The 23,715-nt window shown below is 43.2% G+C and overlaps 1 protein-coding gene across 2 annotated transcripts in view; it reads left to right on the top strand.

Moving 5' to 3' along the window:
* Positions 1-23,715, top strand: part of mtif2 (mitochondrial translational initiation factor 2) — a 48,420-nt gene that overhangs the window by 6,217 nt on the left and 18,488 nt on the right. For both annotated transcript variants that reach the window (XM_075462407.1, XM_075462405.1), the window contains exon 3: positions 589-712. In XM_075462407.1, coding sequence (XP_075318522.1) covers positions 589-712 — 124 coding nt within the window. The remainder of the gene's footprint in view (positions 1-588; positions 713-23,715) is intronic.

The raw sequence follows: 23,715 nt of genomic DNA, 5'->3' as shown, positions 1-23,715 counted from the left end.
CACCAAACTCATCACAAACTTAAATCTACTGAAATGCAAAACAACTAAAGAAGAAGAACTTTTATTTATAAAGCACCTTTCATAGATAAAAATCACAAAGTGCTTTACACAGTAAAACAAAATTACAAAGAGAAAACAAGTTCATATATAGATACAAAAGTGACATCGGGCCAATCAACTAAAAGCCAATCTAAAGTTATTTTTCTGGCCTGAAAACGTCTCATACTGCCTAAAAACGAGGCTTTAAAAAAGAGTAACGAGGCTGGTTTACAGGTCAAAGGTCAGAGAGTAACGAGGCTGGTTTACAGGTCAAAGGTCAGAGAGTAACGAGGCTGGTTTACAGGTCAAAGGTCAGAGAGTAACGAGGCTGGTTTACGGGTCAAAGGTCAGAGAGTAACGAGGCTGGTTTACAGGTCAAAGGTCAGAGAGTAACGAGGCTGGTTTACAGGTCAAAGGTCAGAGAGTAACGAGGCTGGTTTACGGGTCAAAGGTCAGAGAGTAACGAGGCTGGTTTAAAGGTCAAAGGTCAGAGAGTAACGAGGCTGGTTTACAGGTCAAAGGTCAGAGAGTAACGAGGCTGGTTTACAGGTCAAAGGTCAGAGGAAGGATCAGAAGCAGCAGCGTGTGAAGCCCAAAGTGGACAAACAGGAAGTGGAGATCAGACAGGGCATGACGGCGGCGGCTCTTGCGGCGGCCATGAACAAAGACTTTGGTAAGAACACCGGCGCCATCATTACTGTGGTCATGTGATCGTTACTGTGGTCATGTGATCGTTACTGTGGTCATGTGATCATTACTGTGGTCATGTGATCGTTACTGTGGTCATGTGATCATTACTGTGGTCATGTGATCATTACTGTGGTCATTACTGTGGTCATGTGATCGTTACTGTGGTCATGTGATCATTACTGTGGTCGTTACTGTGGTCATGTGATCATTACTGTGGTCGTTACTGTGGTCATGTGATCATTACTGTGGTCGTTACTGTGGTCATGTGATCATTACTGTGGTCATGTGATCATTACTGTGGTCATGTGATCGTTACTGTGGTCATGTGATCATTACTGTGATCGTTACTGTGGTCATGTGATCGTTACTGTGGTCATGTGATCGTTTCTGTGGTCATGTGATCGTTACTGTGGTCATGTGATCATTACTGTGATCGTTACTGTGGTCATGTGATCATTACTGTGATCATTACTGTGGTCATGTGATCATTACTGTGGTCATGTGATCGTTTCTGTGGTCATGTGATCATTACTGTGGTCATGTGATCATTACTGTGGTCATGTGATCATTACTGTGGTCATGTGATCATTACTGTGGTCATGTGATCATTACTGTGATCATGTGATCGTTTCTGTGATCATGTGATCATTACTGTGGTCATGTGATCATTACTGTGGTCATGTGATCATTACTGTGATCGTTACTGTGGTCAAGTGATCATTACTGTGGTCATGTGATCATTACTGTGATCGTTACTGTGGTCATGTGATCATTACTGTGGTCATGTGATCGTTACTGTGGTCATGTGATCGTTACTGTGATCGTTTCTGTGGTCATGTGATCGTTACTGTGGTCATGTGATCGTTACTGTGGTCATGTGATCGTTACTGTGGTCATGTGATCATTACTGTGGTCATTACTGTGGTCATGTGATCATTACTGTGGTCATTACTGTGGTCATGTGATCATTACTGTGGTCATTACTGTGGTCATGTGATCATTACTGTGGTCATTACTGTGGTCATGTGATCGTTACTGTGGTCATGTGATCATTACTGTGGTCATTACTGTGGTCATGTGATCATTACTGTGATCATTACTGTGGTCATTACTGTGGTCATGTGATCGTTTCTGTGGTCATGTGATCGTTACTGTGGTCATGTGATCATTACTGCGGTCATGTGATCGTTACTGTGGTCATGTGATCGTTACTGTGGTCATGTGATCGTTTCTGTGGTCATGTGATCGTTACTGTGGTCATGTGATCGTTACTGTGGTCATGTGATCGTTATTGTGGTCATGTGATCGTTACTGTGGTCATGTGATCGTTTCTGTGGTCATGTGATCGTTACTGTGGTCATGTGATCGTTATTGTGGTCATGTGATCGTTATTGTGGTCATGTGATCGTTACTGTGGTCATGTGATCATTACTGTGGTCATTACTGTGGTCATGTGATCGTTACTGTGGTCATTACTGTGGTCAAGTGATCATTACTGTGGTCATGTGATCATTACTGTGGTCATTACTGTGGTCAAGTGATCATTACTGTGGTCATGTGATCGTTACTGTGGTCATGTGATCATTACTGTGATCATTACTGTGGTCAAGTGATCATTACTGTGGTCATGTGATCGTTACTGTGGTCATTACTGTGGTCAAGTGATCATTACTGTGGTCATGTGATCATTACTGTGGTCATTACTGTGGTCAAGTGATCATTACTGTGGTCATGTGATCGTTACTGTGGTCATGTGATCATTACTGTGATCATTACTGTGGTCAAGTGATCATTACTGTGGTCATTACTGTGGTCAAGTGATCGTTACTGTGGTCATTACTGTGGTCAAGTGATCGTTACTGTGGTCATGTGATCGTTACTGTGGTCATTACTGTGGTCATGTGATCGTTTCTGTGGTCATGTGATCGTTACTGTGGTCATGTGATCATTACTGTGGTCATGTGATCATTACTGTGGTCAAGTGATCATTACTGTGGTCATGTGATCGTTACTGCGGTCATGTGATCGTTACTGTGGTCATGTGATCGTTTCTGTGGTCATGTGATCGTTATTGTGGTCATGTGATCGTTACTGTGGTCATGTGATCATTACTGTGGTCATTACTGTGGTCAAGTGATCATTACTGTGGTCATGTGATCGTTACTGTGGTCATTACTGTGGTCAAGTGATCATTACTGTGGTCATGTGATCATTACTGTGGTCATTACTGTGGTCAAGTGATCATTACTGTGGTCATGTGATCGTTACTGTGGTCATGTGATCATTACTGTGATCATTACTGTGGTCATGTGATCGTTTCTGTGGTCATGTGATCATTACTGTGGTCAAGTGATCATTACTGTGGTCATGTGATCGTTACTGCGGTCATGTGATCGTTACTGTGGTCATGTGATCGTTTCTGTGGTCATGTGATCGTTACTGCGGTCATGTGATCGTTACTGTGGTCATGTGATCGTTATTGTGGTCATGTGATCGTTACTGTGGTCATGTGATCGTTATTGTGGTCATGTGATCGTTTCTGTGGTCATGTGATCATTACTGTGATCGTTACTGTGGTCATGTGATCGTTACTGTGGTCATGTGATCGTTACTGTGGTCATGTGATCATTACTGTGGTCATTACTGTGGTCATGTGATCATTACTGTGGTCATTACTGTGGTCATGTGATCATTACTGCGGTCATGTGATCGTTACTGTGGTCATGTGATCATTACTGTGGTCATGTGATCGTTACTGTGGTCATGTGATCGTTACTGTGGTCATGTGATCATTACTGTGGTCATGTGATCGTTACTGTGGTCATGTGATCGTTACTGTGGTCATGTGATCATTACTGTGGTCATGTGATCGTTACTGTGGTCATGTGATCGTTTCTGTGGTCATGTGATCATTACTGTGGTCATGTGATCGTTTCTGTGGTCATGTGATCGTTTCTGTGGTCATGTGATCATTACTGTGATCATTACTGTGGTCATGTGATCATTACTGTGGTCAAGTGATCATTACTGCGGTCATGTGATCGTTTCTGTGGTCATGTGATCGTTACTGTGGTCATGTGATCATTTCTGTGGTCATGTGATCATTACTGTGATCATTACTGTGGTCATGTGATCGTTACTGCGGTCATGTGATCGTTACTGTGGTCATGTGATCGTTTCTGTGGTCATGTGATCATTACTGTGGTCATGTGATCGTTTCTGTGGTCATGTGATCGTTTCTGTGGTCATGTGATCATTACTGTGATCATTACTGTGGTCAAGTGATCATTACTGTGGTCATGTGATCGTTTCTGTGGTCATGTGATCGTTACTGTGGTCATGTGAACGTTTCTGTGGTCATGTGATCATTACTGTGATCATTACTGTGGTCATGTGATCGTTACTGTGGTCATGTGATCGTTACTGAGGTCATGTGATCGTTACTGCGGTCATGTGATCGTTACTGCGGTCATGTGATCGTTTCTGCGGTCATGTGATCTTTACTGCGGTCATGTGATCGTTACTGCGGTCATGTGATCGTTACTGCGGTCATGTGATCGTTACTGCGGTCGTGATCGTTTCTGTGGTCATGTGATCATTACTGTGGTCATGTGATCGTTTCTGTGATCATTACTGTGGTCATGTGATCGTTTCTGTGGTCATGTGATCATTACTGTGGTCATGTGATCATTACTGTGGTCATGTGATCGTTTCTGTGGTCATGTGATCATTACTGTGGTCATGTGATCATTACTGTGGTCATGTGATCATTACTGCGGTCATGTGATCGTTACTGTGGTCATGTGATCATTACTGCGGTCATGTGATCGTTTCTGTGGTCATGTGATCATTACTGTGGTCATGTGATCGTTACTGTGGTCATGTGATCATTACTGTGGTCATGTGATCGTTTCTGTGGTCATGTGATCATTACTGCGGTCATGTGATCGTTACTGCGGTCATGTGATCGTTACTGTGGTCATGTGATCGTTACTGTGGTCAAGTGATCATTACTGTGATCGTTACTGTGGTCATGTGATCATTACTGTGGTCATGTGATCGTTACTGTGGTCATGTGATCGTTACTGTGGTCATGTGATCGTTACTGTGATCGTTTCTGTGGTCATGTGATCATTACTGTGATCGTTACTGTGGTCATGTGATCGTTACTGTGGTCATGTGATCATTACTGTGGTCATTACTGTGGTCATGTGATCGTTACTGTGGTCATGTGATCATTACTGTGGTCATGTGATCATTACTGTGGTCATTACTGTGGTCATGTGATCGTTACTGTGGTCATGTGATCATTACTGTGGTCATTACTGTGGTCATGTGATCATTACTGTGATCATTACTGTGGTCATTACTGTGGTCATGTGATCGTTACTGTGGTCATGTGATCATTACTGTGGTCATTACTGTGGTCATGTGATCGTTTCTGTGGTCATGTGATCGTTACTGTGGTCATGTGATCGTTACTGTGGTCATGTGATCATTACTGTGGTCATGTGATCATTACTGCGGTCATGTGATCGTTACTGTGGTCATGTGATCGTTACTGTGGTCATGTGATCGTTTCTGTGGTCATGTGATCGTTTCTGTGGTCATGTGATCGTTTCTGTGGTCATGTGATCGTTACTGTGGTCATGTGATCGTTACTGTGGTCATGTGATCGTTATTGTGGTCATGTGATCGTTACTGTGGTCATGTGATCGTTTCTGTGGTCATGTGATCGTTACTGTGGTCATGTGATCGTTACTGTGGTCATGTGATCGTTATTGTGGTCATGTGATCGTTACTGTGGTCATGTGATCGTTACTGTGGTCATTACTGTGGTCATTACTGTGGTCATGTGATCGTTTCTGTGGTCATGTGATCGTTTCTGTGGTCAAGTGATCATTACTGTGGTCATGTGATCGTTACTGTGGTCATTACTGTGGTCATTACTGTGGTCAAGTGATCATTACTGTGGTCATGTGATCGTTACTGTGGTCATTACTGTGGTCAAGTGATCATTACTGTGGTCATGTGATCGTTACTGTGGTCATGTGATCATTACTGTGATCATTACTGTGGTCATGTGATCATTACTGTGGTCATGTGATCATTACTGTGGTCATGTGATCGTTTCTGTGGTCATGTGATCATTACTGTGGTCAAGTGATCATTACTGTGGTCATGTGATCGTTACTGCGGTCATGTGATCGTTACTGTGGTCATGTGATCGTTTCTGTGGTCATGTGATCGTTACTGCGGTCATGTGATCGTTACTGTGGTCATGTGATCGTTATTGTGGTCATGTGATCGTTACTGTGGTCATGTGATCGTTATTGTGGTCATGTGATCGTTTCTGTGGTCATGTGATCATTACTGTGATCGTTACTGTGGTCATGTGATCGTTACTGTGGTCATGTGATCGTTACTGTGGTCATGTGATCATTACTGTGGTCATTACTGTGGTCATGTGATCATTACTGTGGTCATTACTGTGGTCATGTGATCATTACTGTGGTCATTACTGTGGTCATGTGATCATTACTGCGGTCATGTGATCGTTACTGTGGTCATGTGATCATTACTGTGGTCATGTGATCGTTACTGTGGTCATGTGATCGTTACTGTGGTCATGTGATCATTACTGTGGTCATGTGATCGTTACTGTGGTCATGTGATCATTACTGTGGTCATGTGATCGTTACTGTGGTCATGTGATCGTTACTGTGGTCATGTGATCGTTACTGTGGTCATGTGATCGTTACTGTGGTCATGTGATCATTACTGTGGTCATTACTGTGGTCATGTGATCATTACTGTGGTCATGTGATCATTACTGTGGTCATGTGATCGTTTCTGTGGTCATGTGATCATTACTGTGGTCAAGTGATCATTACTGCGGTCATGTGATCGTTACTGCGGTCATGTGATCGTTTCTGTGGTCATGTGATCATTACTGTGGTCATGTGATCGTTTCTGTGGTCATGTGATCGTTTCTGTGGTCATGTGATCATTACTGTGATCATTACTGTGGTCAAGTGATCATTACTGTGGTCATGTGATCATTACTGTGGTCAAGTGATCATTACTGTGGTCATGTGATCATTACTGCGGTCATGTGATCGTTTCTGTGGTCATGTGATCGTTACTGTGGTCATGTGATCATTACTGTGATCATTACTGTGGTCATGTGATCGTTACTGTGGTCATGTGATCGTTTCTGTGGTCATGTGATCATTACTGTGATCATTACTGTGATCATTACTGTGATCATTACTGTGATCATTACTGTGATCATTACTGTGATCATTACTGTGGTCATGTGATCGTTACTGTGGTCATGTGATCGTTTCTGTGGTCATGTGATCGTTACTGCGGTCATGTGATCGTTACTGTGGTCATGTGATCGTTTCTGTGGTCATGTGATCATTACTGTGGTCATGTGATCGTTTCTGTGGTCATGTGATCGTTTCTGTGGTCATGTGATCATTACTGTGATCATTACTGTGGTCAAGTGATCGTTACTGTGGTCATGTGATCGTTTCTGTGGTCATGTGATCGTTACTGTGGTCATGTGATCGTTTCTGTGGTCATGTGATCATTACTGTGATCATTACTGCGGTCATGTGATCGTTACTGCGGTCATGTGATCGTTTCTGCGGTCATGTGATCTTTACTGCGGTCATGTGATCGTTACTGCGGTCATGTGATCGTTACTGCGGTCGTGATCGTTTCTGTGGTCATGTGATCATTACTGTGGTCATGTGATCGTTTCTGTGATCATTACTGTTGTCATGTGATCGTTTCTGTGGTCATGTGATCATTACTGTGGTCATGTGATCATTACTGTGGTCATGTGATCGTTTCTGTGGTCATGTGATCATTACTGTGGTCATGTGATCATTACTGCGGTCATGTGATCGTTACTGTGGTCATGTGATCATTACTGCGGTCATGTGATCGTTTCTGTGGTCATGTGATCATTACTGTGGTCATGTGATCATTACTGTGGTCATGTGATCGTTTCTGTGGTCATGTGATCATTACTGCGGTCATGTGATCGTTACTGCGGTCATGTGATCGTTACTGTGGTCATGTGATCGTTACTGTGGTCAAGTGATCATTACTGTGGTCATGTGATCATTACTGTGATCGTTACTGTGGTCATGTGATCATTACTGTGGTCATGTGATCGTTACTGTGGTCATGTGATCGTTACTGTGGTCATGTGATCGTTACTGTGATCGTTTCTGTGGTCATGTGATCATTACTGTGATCGTTACTGTGGTCATGTGATCGTTACTGTGGTCATGTGATCATTACTGTGGTCATTACTGTGGTCATGTGATCGTTACTGTGGTCATGTGATCATTACTGTGGTCATGTGATCATTACTGTGGTCATTACTGTGGTCATGTGATCGTTACTGTGGTCATGTGATCATTACTGTGGTCATTACTGTGGTCATGTGATCATTACTGTGGTCATTACTGTGGTCATGTGATCGTTACTGTGGTCATGTGATCATTACTGTGGTCATTACTGTGGTCATGTGATCGTTTCTGTGGTCATGTGATCGTTACTGTGGTCATGTGATCGTTACTGTGGTCATGTGATCATTACTGTGGTCATGTGATCATTACTGCGGTCATGTGATCATTACTGCGGTCATGTGATCGTTACTGCGGTCATGTGATCGTTACTGTGGTCATGTGATCGTTTCTGTGGTCATGTGATCGTTTCTGTGGTCATGTGATCGTTACTGTGGTCATGTGATCGTTACTGTGGTCATGTGATCGTTATTGTGGTCATGTGATCGTTACTGTGGTCATGTGATCGTTTCTGTGGTCATGTGATCGTTACTGTGGTCATGTGATCGTTACTGTGGTCATTACTGTGGTCAAGTGATCATTACTGTGGTCATGTGATCGTTACTGTGGTCATTACTGTGGTCAAGTGATCATTACTGTGGTCATGTGATCGTTACTGTGGTCATTACTGTGGTCAAGTGATCATTACTGTGGTCATGTGATCGTTACTGTGGTCATTACTGTGGTCAAGTGATCATTACTGTGGTCATGTGATCGTTACTGTGGTCATGTGATCATTACTGTGATCGTTTCTGTGGTCATGTGATCGTTATTGTGGTCATGTGATCGTTACTGTGGTCATGTGATCATTACTGTGGTCATGTGATCGTTACTGTGGTCATGTGATCGTTACTGTGATCGTTTCTGTGGTCATGTGATCGTTATTGTGGTCATGTGATCGTTACTGTGGTCATGTGATCATTACTGTGGTCATTACTGTGGTCAAGTGATCATTACTGTGGTCATGTGATCGTTACTGTGGTCATTACTGTGGTCAAGTGATCATTACTGTGGTCATGTGATCGTTACTGTGGTCATTACTGTGGTCAAGTGATCATTACTGTGGTCATGTGATCGTTACTGTGGTCATGTGATCATTACTGTGATCATTACTGTGGTCATGTGATCATTACTGTGGTCATGTGATCATTACTGTGGTCATGTGATCATTACTGTGGTCATGTGATCGTTTCTGTGGTCATGTGATCATTACTGTGGTCAAGTGATCATTACTGTGGTCATGTGATCGTTACTGCGGTCATGTGATCGTTACTGTGGTCATGTGATCGTTTCTGTGGTCATGTGATCGTTACTGCGGTCATGTGATCGTTACTGTGGTCATGTGATCGTTATTGTGGTCATGTGATCGTTACTGTGGTCATGTGATCGTTATTGTGGTCATGTGATCGTTTCTGTGGTCATGTGATCATTACTGTGATCGTTACTGTGGTCATGTGATCGTTACTGTGGTCATGTGATCGTTACTGTGGTCATGTGATCATTACTGTGGTCATTACTGTGGTCATGTGATCATTACTGTGGTCATTACTGTGGTCATGTGATCATTACTGTGGTCATTACTGTGGTCATGTGATCATTACTGCGGTCATGTGATCGTTACTGTGGTCATGTGATCATTACTGTGGTCATGTGATCGTTACTGTGGTCATGTGATCGTTACTGTGGTCATGTGATCATTACTGTGGTCATGTGATCGTTACTGTGGTCATGTGATCGTTACTGTGGTCATGTGATCGTTACTGTGGTCATGTGATCATTACTGTGGTCATTACTGTGGTCATGTGATCATTACTGTGGTCATGTGATCATTACTGCGGTCATGTGATCGTTTCTGTGGTCATGTGATCATTACTGTGGTCAAGTGATCATTACTGCGGTCATGTGATCGTTACTGCGGTCATGTGATCGTTACTGTGGTCATGTGATCGTTTCTGTGGTCATGTGATCATTACTGTGGTCATGTGATCGTTTCTGTGGTCATGTGATCGTTTCTGTGGTCATGTGATCATTACTGTGATCATTACTGTGGTCAAGTGATCATTACTGTGGTCAAGTGATCATTACTGTGGTCAAGTGATCATTACTGTGGTCATGTGATCATTACTGTGATCATTACTGTGGTCAAGTGATCATTACTGTGGTCATGTGATCATTACTGTGGTCAAGTGATCATTACTGTGGTCATGTGATCATTACTGCGGTCATGTGATCGTTTCTGTGGTCATGTGATCGTTACTGTGGTCATGTGATCGTTTCTGTGGTCATGTGATCATTACTGTGATCATTACTGTGGTCATGTGATCGTTACTGCGGTCATGTGATCGTTACTGTGGTCATGTGATCGTTTCTGTGGTCATGTGATCATTACTGTGGTCATGTGATCGTTTCTGTGGTCATGTGATCGTTTCTGTGGTCATGTGATCATTACTGTGATCATTACTGCGGTCATGTGATCGTTACTGCGGTCATGTGATCGTTTCTGCGGTCATGTGATCTTTACTGCGGTCATGTGATCGTTACTGCGGTCATGTGATCGTTACTGCGGTCGTGATCGTTTCTGTGGTCATGTGATCATTACTGTGGTCATGTGATCGTTTCTGTGATCATTACTGTGGTCATGTGATCGTTTCTGTGGTCATGTGATCATTACTGTGGTCATGTGATCATTACTGTGGTCATGTGATCGTTTCTGTGGTCATGTGATCATTACTGTGGTCATGTGATCATTACTGCGGTCATGTGATCGTTACTGTGGTCATGTGATCATTACTGCGGTCATGTGATCGTTTCTGTGGTCATGTGATCATTACTGTGGTCATGTGATCATTACTGTGGTCATGTGATCGTTTCTGTGGTCATGTGATCATTACTGCGGTCATGTGATCGTTACTGCGGTCATGTGATCATTACTGTGATCGTTACTGCGGTCATGTGATCGTTACTGAGGTCATGTGATCGTTACTGTGGTCATGTGATCGTTACTGCGGTCATGTGATCGTTACTGTGGTCATGTGATCGTTACTGTGGTCATGTGATCGTTACTGCGGTCATGTGATCATTACTGTGGTCATGTGATCGTTACTGTGGTCATGTGATCGTTACTGTGGTCATGTGATCGTTTCTGTGGTCATGTGATCATTACTGTGATCATGTGATCATTACTGTGGTCATGTGATCGTTTCTGTGGTCATGTGATCGTTTCTGTGGTCATGTGATCGTTTCTGTGGTCATGTGATCGTTTCTGTGGTCATGTGATCATTACTGTGATCATGTGATCATTACTGTGGTCATGTGATCATTACTGTGGTCATGTGATCGTTACTGTGGTCATGTGATCGTTTCTGTGGTCATTACTGTGGTCATGTGATCGTTACTGTGGTCATGTGATCATTACTGCGGTCATGTGATCGTTACTGCGGTCATGTGATCGTTACTGCGGTCATGTGATCATTACTGTGATCGTTACTGCGGTCATGTGATCGTTACTGTGGTCATGTGATCGTTACTGTGGTCATGTGATCGTTACTGCGGTCATGTGATCGTTACTGTGGTCATGTGATCTTTACTGTGATCGTTACTGCGGTCATGTGATCGTTACTGCGGTCATGTGATCGTTACTGCGGTCATGTGATCGTTACTGTGGTCATGTGATCATTACTGTGATCGTTACTGCGGTCATGTGATCGTTACTGCGGTCATGTGATCGTTACTGTGGTCATGTGATCATTACTGTGATCATTACTGTGGTCATGTGATCGTTACTGTGGTCATGTGATCATTACTGTGGTCATGTGATCATTACTGCGGTCATGTGATCGTTTCTGTGGTCATGTGATCATTACTGTGATCATTACTGTGGTCATGTGATCGTTACTGTGGTCATGTGATCATTACTGTGGTCATGTGATCATTACTGCGGTCATGTGATCGTTACTGTGGTCATGTGATCATTACTGCGGTCATGTGATCGTTTCTGTGGTCATGTGATCATTACTGTGGTCATGTGATCGTTACTGTGGTCATGTGATCATTACTGTGGTCATGTGATCGTTTCTGTGGTCATGTGATCGTTACTGCGGTCATGTGATCGTTACTGCGGTCATGTGATCGTTACTGCGGTCATGTGATCGTTTCTGTGGTCATGTGATCATTACTGTGGTCATGTGATCGTTTCTGTGGTCATGTGATCGTTATTGTGGTCATGTGATCGTTACTGTGGTCATGTGATCGTTACTGTGGTCATGTGATCGTTACTGTGATCGTTACTGTGGTCAAGTGATCATTACTGTGGTCATGTGATCTTTACTGTGGTCATGTGATCGTTATTGTGGTCATGTGATCGTTACTGTGGTCATGTGATCATTACTGTGATCGTTACTGTGGTCATGTGATCGTTACTGTGGTCATGTGATCATTACTGTGATCGTTACTGTGGTCATGTGATCGTTATTGTGGTCATGTGATCGTTACTGTGGTCATGTGATCGTTACTGTGGTCATGTGATCGTTACTGTGGTCATGTGATCGTTATTGTGGTCATGTGATCGTTACTGTGGTCATGTGATCGTTACTGTGGTCATGTGATCGTTACTGCGGTCATGTGATCGTTACTGCGGTCATGTGATCATTACTGCGGTCATGTGATCGTTACTGCGGTCATGTGATCGTTACTGTGGTCATGTGATCGTTACTGTGGTCATGTGATCGTTACTGTGGTCATGTGATCGTTATTGTGGTCATGTGATCGTTACTGTGGTCATGTGATCGTTACTGTGGTCATGTGATCGTTATTGTGGTCATGTGATCGTTACTGTGGTCATGTGATCGTTACTGCGGTCATGTGATCATTACTGCGGTCATGTGATCGTTACTGTGGTCATGTGATCATTACTGTGGTCATGTGATCGTTTCTGTGGTCATGTGATCATTACTGTGGTCATGTGATCATTACTGTGGTCATGTGATCGTTTCTGTGGTCATGTGATCGTTATTGTGGTCATGTGATCATTACTGTGGTCATGTGATCGTTACTGTGGTCATGTGATCATTACTGTGGTCATGTGATCGTTACTGTGGTCATGTGATCGTTACTGTGGTCATGTGATCGTTACTGTGGTCATGTGATCATTACTGTGGTCATGTGATCGTTTCTGTGGTCATGTGATCATTACTGTGATCGTTACTGTGGTCATGTGATCGTTATTGTGGTCATGTGATCGTTACTGTGGTCATGTGATCGTTATTGTGGTCATGTGATCGTTACTGTGGTCATGTGATCGTTACTGTGGTCATGTGATCGTTATTGTGGTCATGTGATCGTTACTGTGGTCATGTGATCGTTACTGTGGTCATGTGATCATTACTGCGGTCATGTGATCGTTACTGTGGTCATGTGATCGTTACTGTGGTCATGTGATCGTTTCTGTGGTCATGTGATCATTACTGTGGTCATGTGATCGTTTCTGTGGTCATGTGATCATTACTGTGGTCATTACTGTGGTCATGTGATCGTTTCTGTGGTCATGTGATTGTTACTGCGGTCATGTGATCGTTACTGTGGTCATGTGATCATTACTGTGGTCATGTGATCGTTACTGTGATCATGTGATCGTTACTGTGGTCATGTGATCGTTACTGTGGTCATGTGATCATTACTGTGATCATGTGATCGTTACTGTGGTCATGTGATCGTTACTGTGGTCATGTGATCGTTACTGTGGTCATTACTGTGGTCATTACTGTGGTCATGTGATCGTTACTGTGGTCATGTGATCGTTACTGTGATCATTACTGTGGTCATGTGATCGTTACTGTGGTCATGTGATCGTTACTGTGATCATGTGATCGTTACTGTGGTCATTACTGTGGTCATGTGATCGTTACTGTGGTCATGTGATCGTTACTGTGATCATGTGATCGTTACTGTGATCATGTGATCGTTACTGTGGTCATGTGATCGTTACTGTGATCATGTGATCGTTACTGTGGTCATGTGATCGTTACTGTGATCATGTGATCGTTACTGTGGTCATGTGATCGTTACTGTGGTCATGTGATCGTTACTGTGATCATGTGATTGTTACTGCGGTCATGTGATCGTTACTGTGGTCATGTGATCATTACTGTGGTCATGTGATCGTTACTGTGATCATGTGATCGTTACTGTGGTCATGTGATCGTTACTGTGGTCATTACTGTGGTCATTACTGTGGTCATGTGATCGTTTCTGTGGTCATGTGATTGTTACTGCGGTCATGTGATCGTTACTGTGGTCATTACTGTGGTCATGTGATCGTTTCTGTGGTCATGTGATTGTTACTGCGGTCATGTGATCGTTACTGTGGTCATGTGATCGTTACTGTGGTCATGTGATCGTTACTGTGATCATGTGATCGTTACTGTGGTCATGTGATCGTTACTGTGGTCATGTGATCATTACTGTGGTCATTACTGTGGTCATGTGATCGTTTCTGTGGTCATGTGATTGTTACTGCGGTCATGTGATCGTTACTGTGGTCATGTGACCATTACTGTGGTCATGTGATCGTTACTGTGATCATGTGATCGTTACTGTGGTCATGTGATCGTTACTGTGGTCATGTGATCGTTACTGTGGTCATGTGATCATTACTGTGATCATTACTGTGGTCATGTGATCATTACTGTGGTCATGTGATCGTTACTGTGGTCATGTGATCGTTACTTTGGTCATGTGATCGTTACTGTGGTCATGTGATCATTACTGTGGTCATTACTGTGGTCATGTGATCGTTACTGTGGTCATGTGATCGTTACTGTGGTCATGTGATCGTTTCTGTGGTCATGTGATCATTACTGCGGTCATGTGATCGTTACTGTGGTCATGTGATCGTTACTGTGATCATGTGATCGTTTCTGTGGTCATGTGATCATTACTGTGGTCATGTGATCGTTTCTGTGGTCATGTGATCATTACTGTGGTCATGTGATCGTTTCTGTGGTCATGTGATCATTACTGTGGTCATGTGATCGTTTCTGTGGTCATGTGATCGTTACTGTGGTCATGTGATCATTACTGTGGTCATGTGATCATTACTGTGGTCATGTGATCGTTTCTGTGGTCATGTGATCGTTACTGTGGTCATGTGATCATTACTGTGGTCATGTGATCATTACTGTGGTCATGTGATCGTTTCTGTGGTCATGTGATCGTTACTGTGGTCATGTGATCGTTACTGTGGTCATGTGATCGTTTCTGTGGTCATGTGATCATTACTGTGGTCATGTGATCGTTTCTGTGGTCATGTGATCATTACTGTGGTCATTACTGTGGTCATGTGATCGTTTCTGTGGTCATGTGATTGTTACTGCGGTCATGTGATCGTTACTGTGGTCATGTGATCATTACTGTGGTCATGTGATCGTTACTGTGATCATGTGATCGTTACTGTGGTCATGTGATCGTTACTGTGGTCATGTGATCATTACTGTGGTCATTACTGTGGTCATGTGATCGTTTCTGTGGTCATGTGATTGTTACTGCGGTCATGTGATCGTTACTGTGGTCATGTGATCATTACTGTGGTCATGTGATCGTTACTGTGATCATGTGATCGTTACTGTGGTCATGTGATCGTTACTGTGGTCATGTGATCATTACTGTGATCATTACTGTGGTCATGTGATCATTACTGTGGTCATGTGATCGTTTCTGTGGTCATGTGATCATTACTGTGGTCAAGTGATCATTACTGTGGTCATGTGATCGTTACTGCGGTCATGTGATCGTTACTGTGGTCATTACTGTGGTCATGTGATCGTTTCTGTGGTCATGTGATCATTACTGTGGTCAAGTGATCGTTACTGCGGTCATGTGATCGTTACTGCGGTCATGTGATCATTACTGCGGTCATGTGATCATTACTGCGGTCATGTGATCGTTACTGTGGTCATGTGATCGTTACTGTGGTCATGTGATCGTTACTGTGGTCATGTGATCGTTACTGTGGTCATGTGATCGTTATTGTGGTCATGTGATCGTTACTGTGGTCATGTGATCGTTACTGTGGTCATGTGATCGTTATTGTGGTCATGTGATCGTTACTGTGGTCATGTGATCGTTACTGCGGTCATGTGATCATTACTGCGGTCATGTGATCGTTACTGTGGTCATGTGATCATTACTGTGGTCATGTGATCGTTTCTGTGGTCATGTGATCATTACTGTGGTCATGTGATCATTACTGTGGTCATGTGATCGTTTCTGTGGTCATGTGATCGTTATTGTGGTCATGTGATCATTACTGTGGTCATGTGATCGTTACTGTGGTCATGTGATCATTACTGTGGTCATGTGATCGTTACTGTGGTCATGTGATCGTTACTGTGGTCATGTGATCGTTACTGTGGTCATGTGATCATTACTGTGGTCATGTGATCGTTTCTGTGGTCATGTGATCATTACTGTGATCGTTACTGTGGTCATGTGATCGTTATTGTGGTCATGTGATCGTTACTGTGGTCATGTGATCGTTATTGTGGTCATGTGATCGTTACTGTGGTCATGTGATCGTTACTGTGGTCATGTGATCGTTATTGTGGTCATGTGATCGTTACTGTGGTCATGTGATCGTTACTGTGGTCATGTGATCATTACTGCGGTCATGTGATCGTTACTGTGGTCATGTGATCGTTACTGTGGTCATGTGATCGTTTCTGTGGTCATGTGATCATTACTGTGGTCATGTGATCGTTTCTGTGGTCATGTGATCATTACTGTGGTCATTACTGTGGTCATGTGATCGTTTCTGTGGTCATGTGATTGTTACTGCGGTCATGTGATCGTTACTGTGGTCATGTGATCATTACTGTGGTCATGTGATCGTTACTGTGATCATGTGATCGTTACTGTGGTCATGTGATCGTTACTGTGGTCATGTGATCATTACTGTGATCATGTGATCGTTACTGTGGTCATGTGATCGTTACTGTGGTCATGTGATCGTTACTGTGGTCATTACTGTGGTCATTACTGTGGTCATGTGATCGTTACTGTGGTCATGTGATCGTTACTGTGATCATTACTGTGGTCATGTGATCGTTACTGTGGTCATGTGATCGTTACTGTGATCATGTGATCGTTACTGTGGTCATTACTGTGGTCATGTGATCGTTACTGTGGTCATGTGATCGTTACTGTGATCATGTGATCGTTACTGTGATCATGTGATCGTTACTGTGGTCATGTGATCGTTACTGTGATCATGTGATCGTTACTGTGGTCATGTGATCGTTACTGTGATCATGTGATCGTTACTGTGGTCATTACTGTGGTCATGTGATCGTTACTGTGATCATTACTGTGGTCATGTGATCGTTACTGTGGTCATGTGATCGTTACTGTGGTCATGTGATCGTTACTGTGATCATGTGATTGTTACTGCGGTCATGTGATCGTTACTGTGGTCATGTGATCATTACTGTGGTCATGTGATCGTTACTGTGATCATGTGATCGTTACTGTGGTCATGTGATCGTTACTGTGGTCATTACTGTGGTCATTACTGTGGTCATGTGATCGTTTCTGTGGTCATGTGATTGTTACTGCGGTCATGTGATCGTTACTGTGGTCATTACTGTGGTCATGTGATCGTTTCTGTGGTCATGTGATTGTTACTGCGGTCATGTGATCGTTACTGTGGTCATGTGATCGTTACTGTGGTCATGTGATCGTTACTGTGATCATGTGATCGTTACTGTGGTCATGTGATCGTTACTGTGGTCATGTGATCATTACTGTGGTCATTACTGTGGTCATGTGATCGTTTCTGTGGTCATGTGATTGTTACTGCGGTCATGTGATCGTTACTGTGGTCATGTGACCATTACTGTGGTCATGTGATCGTTACTGTGATCATGTGATCGTTACTGTGGTCATGTGATCGTTACTGTGGTCATGTGATCGTTACTGTGGTCATGTGATCATTACTGTGATCATTACTGTGGTCATGTGATCATTACTGTGGTCATGTGATCGTTACTGTGGTCATGTGATCGTTACTTTGGTCATGTGATCGTTACTGTGGTCATGTGATCATTACTGTGGTCATTACTGTGGTCATGTGATCGTTACTGTGGTCATGTGATCGTTACTGTGGTCATGTGATCGTTTCTGTGGTCATGTGATCATTACTGCGGTCATGTGATCGTTACTGTGGTCATGTGATCGTTACTGTGATCATGTGATCGTTTCTGTGGTCATGTGATCATTACTGTGGTCATGTGATCGTTTCTGTGGTCATGTGATCATTACTGTGGTCATGTGATCGTTTCTGTGGTCATGTGATCATTACTGTGGTCATGTGATCGTTTCTGTGGTCATGTGATCGTTACTGTGGTCATGTGATCATTACTGTGGTCATGTGATCATTACTGTGGTCATGTGATCGTTTCTGTGGTCATGTGATCGTTACTGTGGTCATGTGATCATTACTGTGGTCATGTGATCATTACTGTGGTCATGTGATCGTTTCTGTGGTCATGTGATCGTTACTGTGGTCATGTGATCGTTACTGTGGTCATGTGATCGTTTCTGTGGTCATGTGATCATTACTGTGGTCATGTGATCGTTTCTGTGGTCATGTGATCATTACTGTGGTCATTACTGTGGTCATGTGATCGTTTCTGTGGTCATGTGATTGTTACTGCGGTCATGTGATCGTTACTGTGGTCATGTGATCATTACTGTGGTCATGTGATCGTTACTGTGATCATGTGATCGTTACTGTGGTCATGTGATCGTTACTGTGGTCATGTGATCATTACTGTGGTCATTACTGTGGTCATGTGATCGTTTCTGTGGTCATGTGATTGTTACTGCGGTCATGTGATCGTTACTGTGGTCATGTGATCATTACTGTGGTCATGTGATCGTTACTGTGATCATGTGATCGTTACTGTGGTCATGTGATCGTTACTGTGGTCATGTGATCGTTACTGTGGTCATGTGATCATTACTGTGATCATTACTGTGGTCATGTGATCATTACTGTGGTCATGTGATCGTTTCTGTGGTCATGTGATCATTACTGTGGTCAAGTGATCATTACTGTGGTCATGTGATCGTTACTGCGGTCATGTGATCGTTACTGTGGTCATTACTGTGGTCATGTGATCGTTTCTGTGGTCATGTGATCATTACTGTGGTCAAGTGATCATTACTGTGGTCATGTGATCGTTTCTGTGGTCATGTGATCGTTACTGTGGTCATGTGATCATTACTGTGGTCATGTGATCGTTACTGTGGTCATGTGATCATTACTGTGGTCATGTGATCGTTTCTGTGGTCATGTGATCGTTACTGTGGTCATGTGATCGTTACTGTGGTCATGTGATCGTTTCTGTGGTCATGTGATCATTACTGTGGTCATGTGATCGTTTCTGTGGTCATGTGATCATTACTGTGGTCATGTGATCATTACTGTGGTCATGTGATCGTTTCTGTGGTCATGTGATTGTTACTGCGGTCATGTGATCGTTACTGTGGTCATGTGATCATTACTGTGGTCATGTGATCGTTACTGTGATCATGTGATCGTTACTGTGGTCATGTGATCGTTACTGTGGTCATGTGATCGTTACTGTGGTCATTACTGTGGTCATGTGATCGTTTCTGTGGTCATGTGATTGTTACTGCGGTCATGTGATCGTTACTGTGGTCATGTGATCATTACTGTGGTCATGTGATCGTTACTGTGATCATGTGATCGTTACTGTGGTCATGTGATCGTTACTGTGGTCATGTGATCGTTACTGTGGTCATGTGATCATTACTGTGATCATTACTGTGGTCATGTGATCATTACTGTGGTCATGTGATCGTTTCTGTGGTCATGTGATCATTACTGTGGTCAAGTGATCATTACTGTGGTCATGTGATCGTTACTGCGGTCATGTGATCGTTACTGTGGTCATTACTGTGGTCATGTGATCGTTTCTGTGGTCATGTGATCATTACTGTGGTCAAGTGATCATTACTGTGGTCATGTGATCGTTTCTGTGGTCATGTGATCGTTACTGTGGTCATGTGATCGTTTCTGTGGTCATGTGATCGTTACTGTGGTCATGTGATCGTTACTGTGGTCATGTGATCGTTACTGTGGTCATGTGATCATTACTGTGATCATTACTGTGGTCATTACTGTGGTCATGTGATCATTACTGTGATCGTTACTGTGGTCATGTGATCGTTACTGTGGTCATGTGATCGTTACTGTGGTCATGTGATCATTACTGTGGTCATTACTGTGGTCATGTGATCGTTACTGTGGTCATGTGATCATTACTGTGGTCATGTGATCGTTACTGTGGTCATGTGATCGTTACTGTGGTCATGTGATCGTTACTGTGGTCATGTGATCGTTACTGTGGTCATGTGATCATTACTGTGATCATTACTGTGGTCATGTGATCGTTACTGTGGTCATGTGATCATTACTGTGGTCATGTGATCGTTACTGTGATCATTACTGTGGTCATGTGATCGTTACTGTGGTCATGTGATCATTACTGTGGTCATGTGATCGTTACTGTGGTCATGTGATCGTTTCTGTGGTCATGTGATCGTTACTGTGGTCATGTGATCGTTACTGTGATCGTTACTGTGGTCATGTGATCGTTACTGTGGTCATGTGATCGTTACTGTGGTCATGTGATCATTACTGTGGTCATTACTGTGGTCATGTGATCATTACTGTGGTCATGTGAACATTACTGTGGTCATGTGATCATTACTGTGGTCATGTGATCGTTTCTGTGGTCATGTGATCGTTACTGTGGTCATGTGATCGTTACTGTGGTCATGTGATCGTTTCTGTGGTCATGTGATCATTACTGTGGTCATTACTGTGGTCATGTGATCGTTACTGTGGTCATGTGATCATTACTGTGGTCATGTGATCGTTACTGTGGTCATGTGATAGTTACTGTGGTCATGTGATCATTACTGTGGTCATTACTGTGGTCATGTGATCATTACTGTGGTCATGTGAACATTACTGTGGTCATGTGATCATTACTGTGGTCATGTGATCGTTTCTGTGGTCATGTGATCGTTACTGTTGTCATGTGATCGTTACTGTGGTCATGTGATCGTTTCTGTGGTCATGTGATCATTACTGTGGTCATGTGATCGTTTCTGTGGTCATGTGATCGTTTCTGTGGTCATGTGATCATTACTGTGATCATTACTGTGGTCAAGTGATCATTACTGTGGTCATGTGATCGTTTCTGTGATCATTACTGTGGTCATGTGATCATTACTGTGGTCATGTGATCGTTTCTGTGGTCATGTGATCGTTACTGTGGTCATGTGATCATTACTGTGATCATTACTGTGGTCAAGTGATCATTACTGTGGTCATGTGATCATTACTGTGATCATTACTGTGGTCATGTGATCATTACTGTGGTCATGTGATCGTTTCTGTGGTCATGTGATCGTTACTGTGGTCATGTGATCGTTTCTGTGGTCATGTGATCATTACTGTGATCATTACTGTGGTCAAGTGATCATTACTGTGGTCATGTGATCGTTTCTGTGGTCATGTGATCATTACTGTGATCGTTACTGTGGTCATGTGATCATTACTGTGGTCATGTGATCGTTACTGAGGTCATGTGATCGTTACTGCGGTCATGTGATCGTTACTGCGGTCATGTGATCGTTTCTGCGGTCATGTGATCGTTACTGCGGTCATGTGATCGTTACTGCGGTCATGTGATCGTTACTGCGGTCATGTGATCGTGATCGTTACTGCGGTCATGTGATCGTTACTGCGGTCATGTGATCGTTACTGCGGTCATGTGATCGTTACTGCGGTCATGTGATCGTTACTGTGGTCATGTGATCGTTACTGAGGTCATGTGATCGTTACTGTGGTCATGTGATCGTTACTGCGGTCATGTGATCGTTACTGCGGTCATGTGATCGTTACTGCGGTCATGTGATCGTTACTGAGGTCATGTGATCGTTACTGTGGTCATGTGATCGTTACTGAGGTCATGTGATCGTTACTGCGGTCATGTGATCGTTACTGTGGTCATGTGATCGTTACTGAGGTCATGTGATCGTTACTGCGGTCATGTGATCGTTACTGTGGTCATGTGATCGTTACTGAGGTCATGTGATCGTTACTGAGGTCATGTGATCATTACTGTGGTCATGTGATCGTTACTGAGGTCATGTGATCGTTACTGCGGTCATGTGATCGTTACTGTGGTCATGTGATCGTTACTGCGGTCATGTGATCGTTACTGCGGTCATGTGATCGTTACTGCGGTCATGTGATCGTTACTGCGGTCATGTGATCGTTACTGCGGTCGTGATCGTTTCTGTGGTCATGTGATCATTACTGTGGTCATGTGATCGTTACTGTGGTCATGTGATCGTTTCTGTGATCATTACTGTGGTCATGTGATCGTTTCTGTGATCATGTGATCGTTTCTGTGATCATTACTGTGGTCATGTGATCGTTTCTGTGGTCATGTGATCATTACTGTGGTCATGTGATCATTACTGTGGTCATGTGATCGTTTCTGTGATCATTACTGTGGTCATGTGATCGTTTCTGTGATCATTACTGTGGTCATGTGATCGTTACTGTGGTCATGTGATCGTTTCTGTGATCATTACTGTGGTCATGTGATCGTTTCTGTGGTCATGTGATCATTACTGTGATCATTACTGTGGTCATGTGATCGTTTCTGTGGTCATGTGATCATTACTGTGGTCATGTGATCATTACTGTGGTCATGTGATCGTTTCTGTGGTCATGTGATCATTACTGCGGTCATGTGATCGTTACTGTGGTCATGTGATCATTACTGCGGTCATGTGATCGTTACTGCGGTCATGTGATCGTTACTGTGGTCATGTGATCGTTACTGTGGTCATGTGATCGTTACTGTGGTCATGTGATCGTTACTGTGGTCATGTGATCGTTACTGTGGTCATGTGATCGTTTCTGTGATCATTACTGTGGTCATGTGATCATTACTGTGGTCATGTGATCGTTACTGTGGTCATGTGATCATTACTGTGGTCATGTGATCGTTACTGTGGTCATGTGATCATTACTGTGGTCATGTGATCGTTACTGTGGTCATGTGATCGTTACTGTGGTCATGTGATCGTTACTGTGGTCATGTGATCATTACTGTGGTCATGTGATCGTTACTGTGGTCATGTGATCGTTACTGTGGTCATGTGATCGTTACTGTGGTCATGTGATCGTTACTGTGGTCATGTGATCGTTTCTGTGGTCATGTGATCGTTACTGTGGTCATGTGATCGTTATTGTGGTCATGTGATCGTTATTGTGGTCATGTGATCGTTACTGTGGTCATGTGATCGTTACTGTGGTCATGTGATCGTTATTGTGGTCATGTGATCGTTACTGTGGTCATGTGATCGTTACTGTGGTCATGTGATCGTTATTGTGGTCATGTGATCATTACTGTGATCGTTATTGTGGTCATGTGATCGTTACTGTGGTCATGTGATCGTTACTGTGGTCATGTGATCGTTATTGTGGTCATGTGATCGTTACTGTGGTCATGTG

The sequence above is a fragment of the Odontesthes bonariensis genome, chromosome 4, assembly GCF_027942865.1.
Source record: "Odontesthes bonariensis isolate fOdoBon6 chromosome 4, fOdoBon6.hap1, whole genome shotgun sequence".
Taxonomy (NCBI): domain Eukaryota; kingdom Metazoa; phylum Chordata; class Actinopteri; order Atheriniformes; family Atherinopsidae; genus Odontesthes; species Odontesthes bonariensis.
This window is presented reverse-complemented; position numbering and strand designations above follow the sequence as displayed.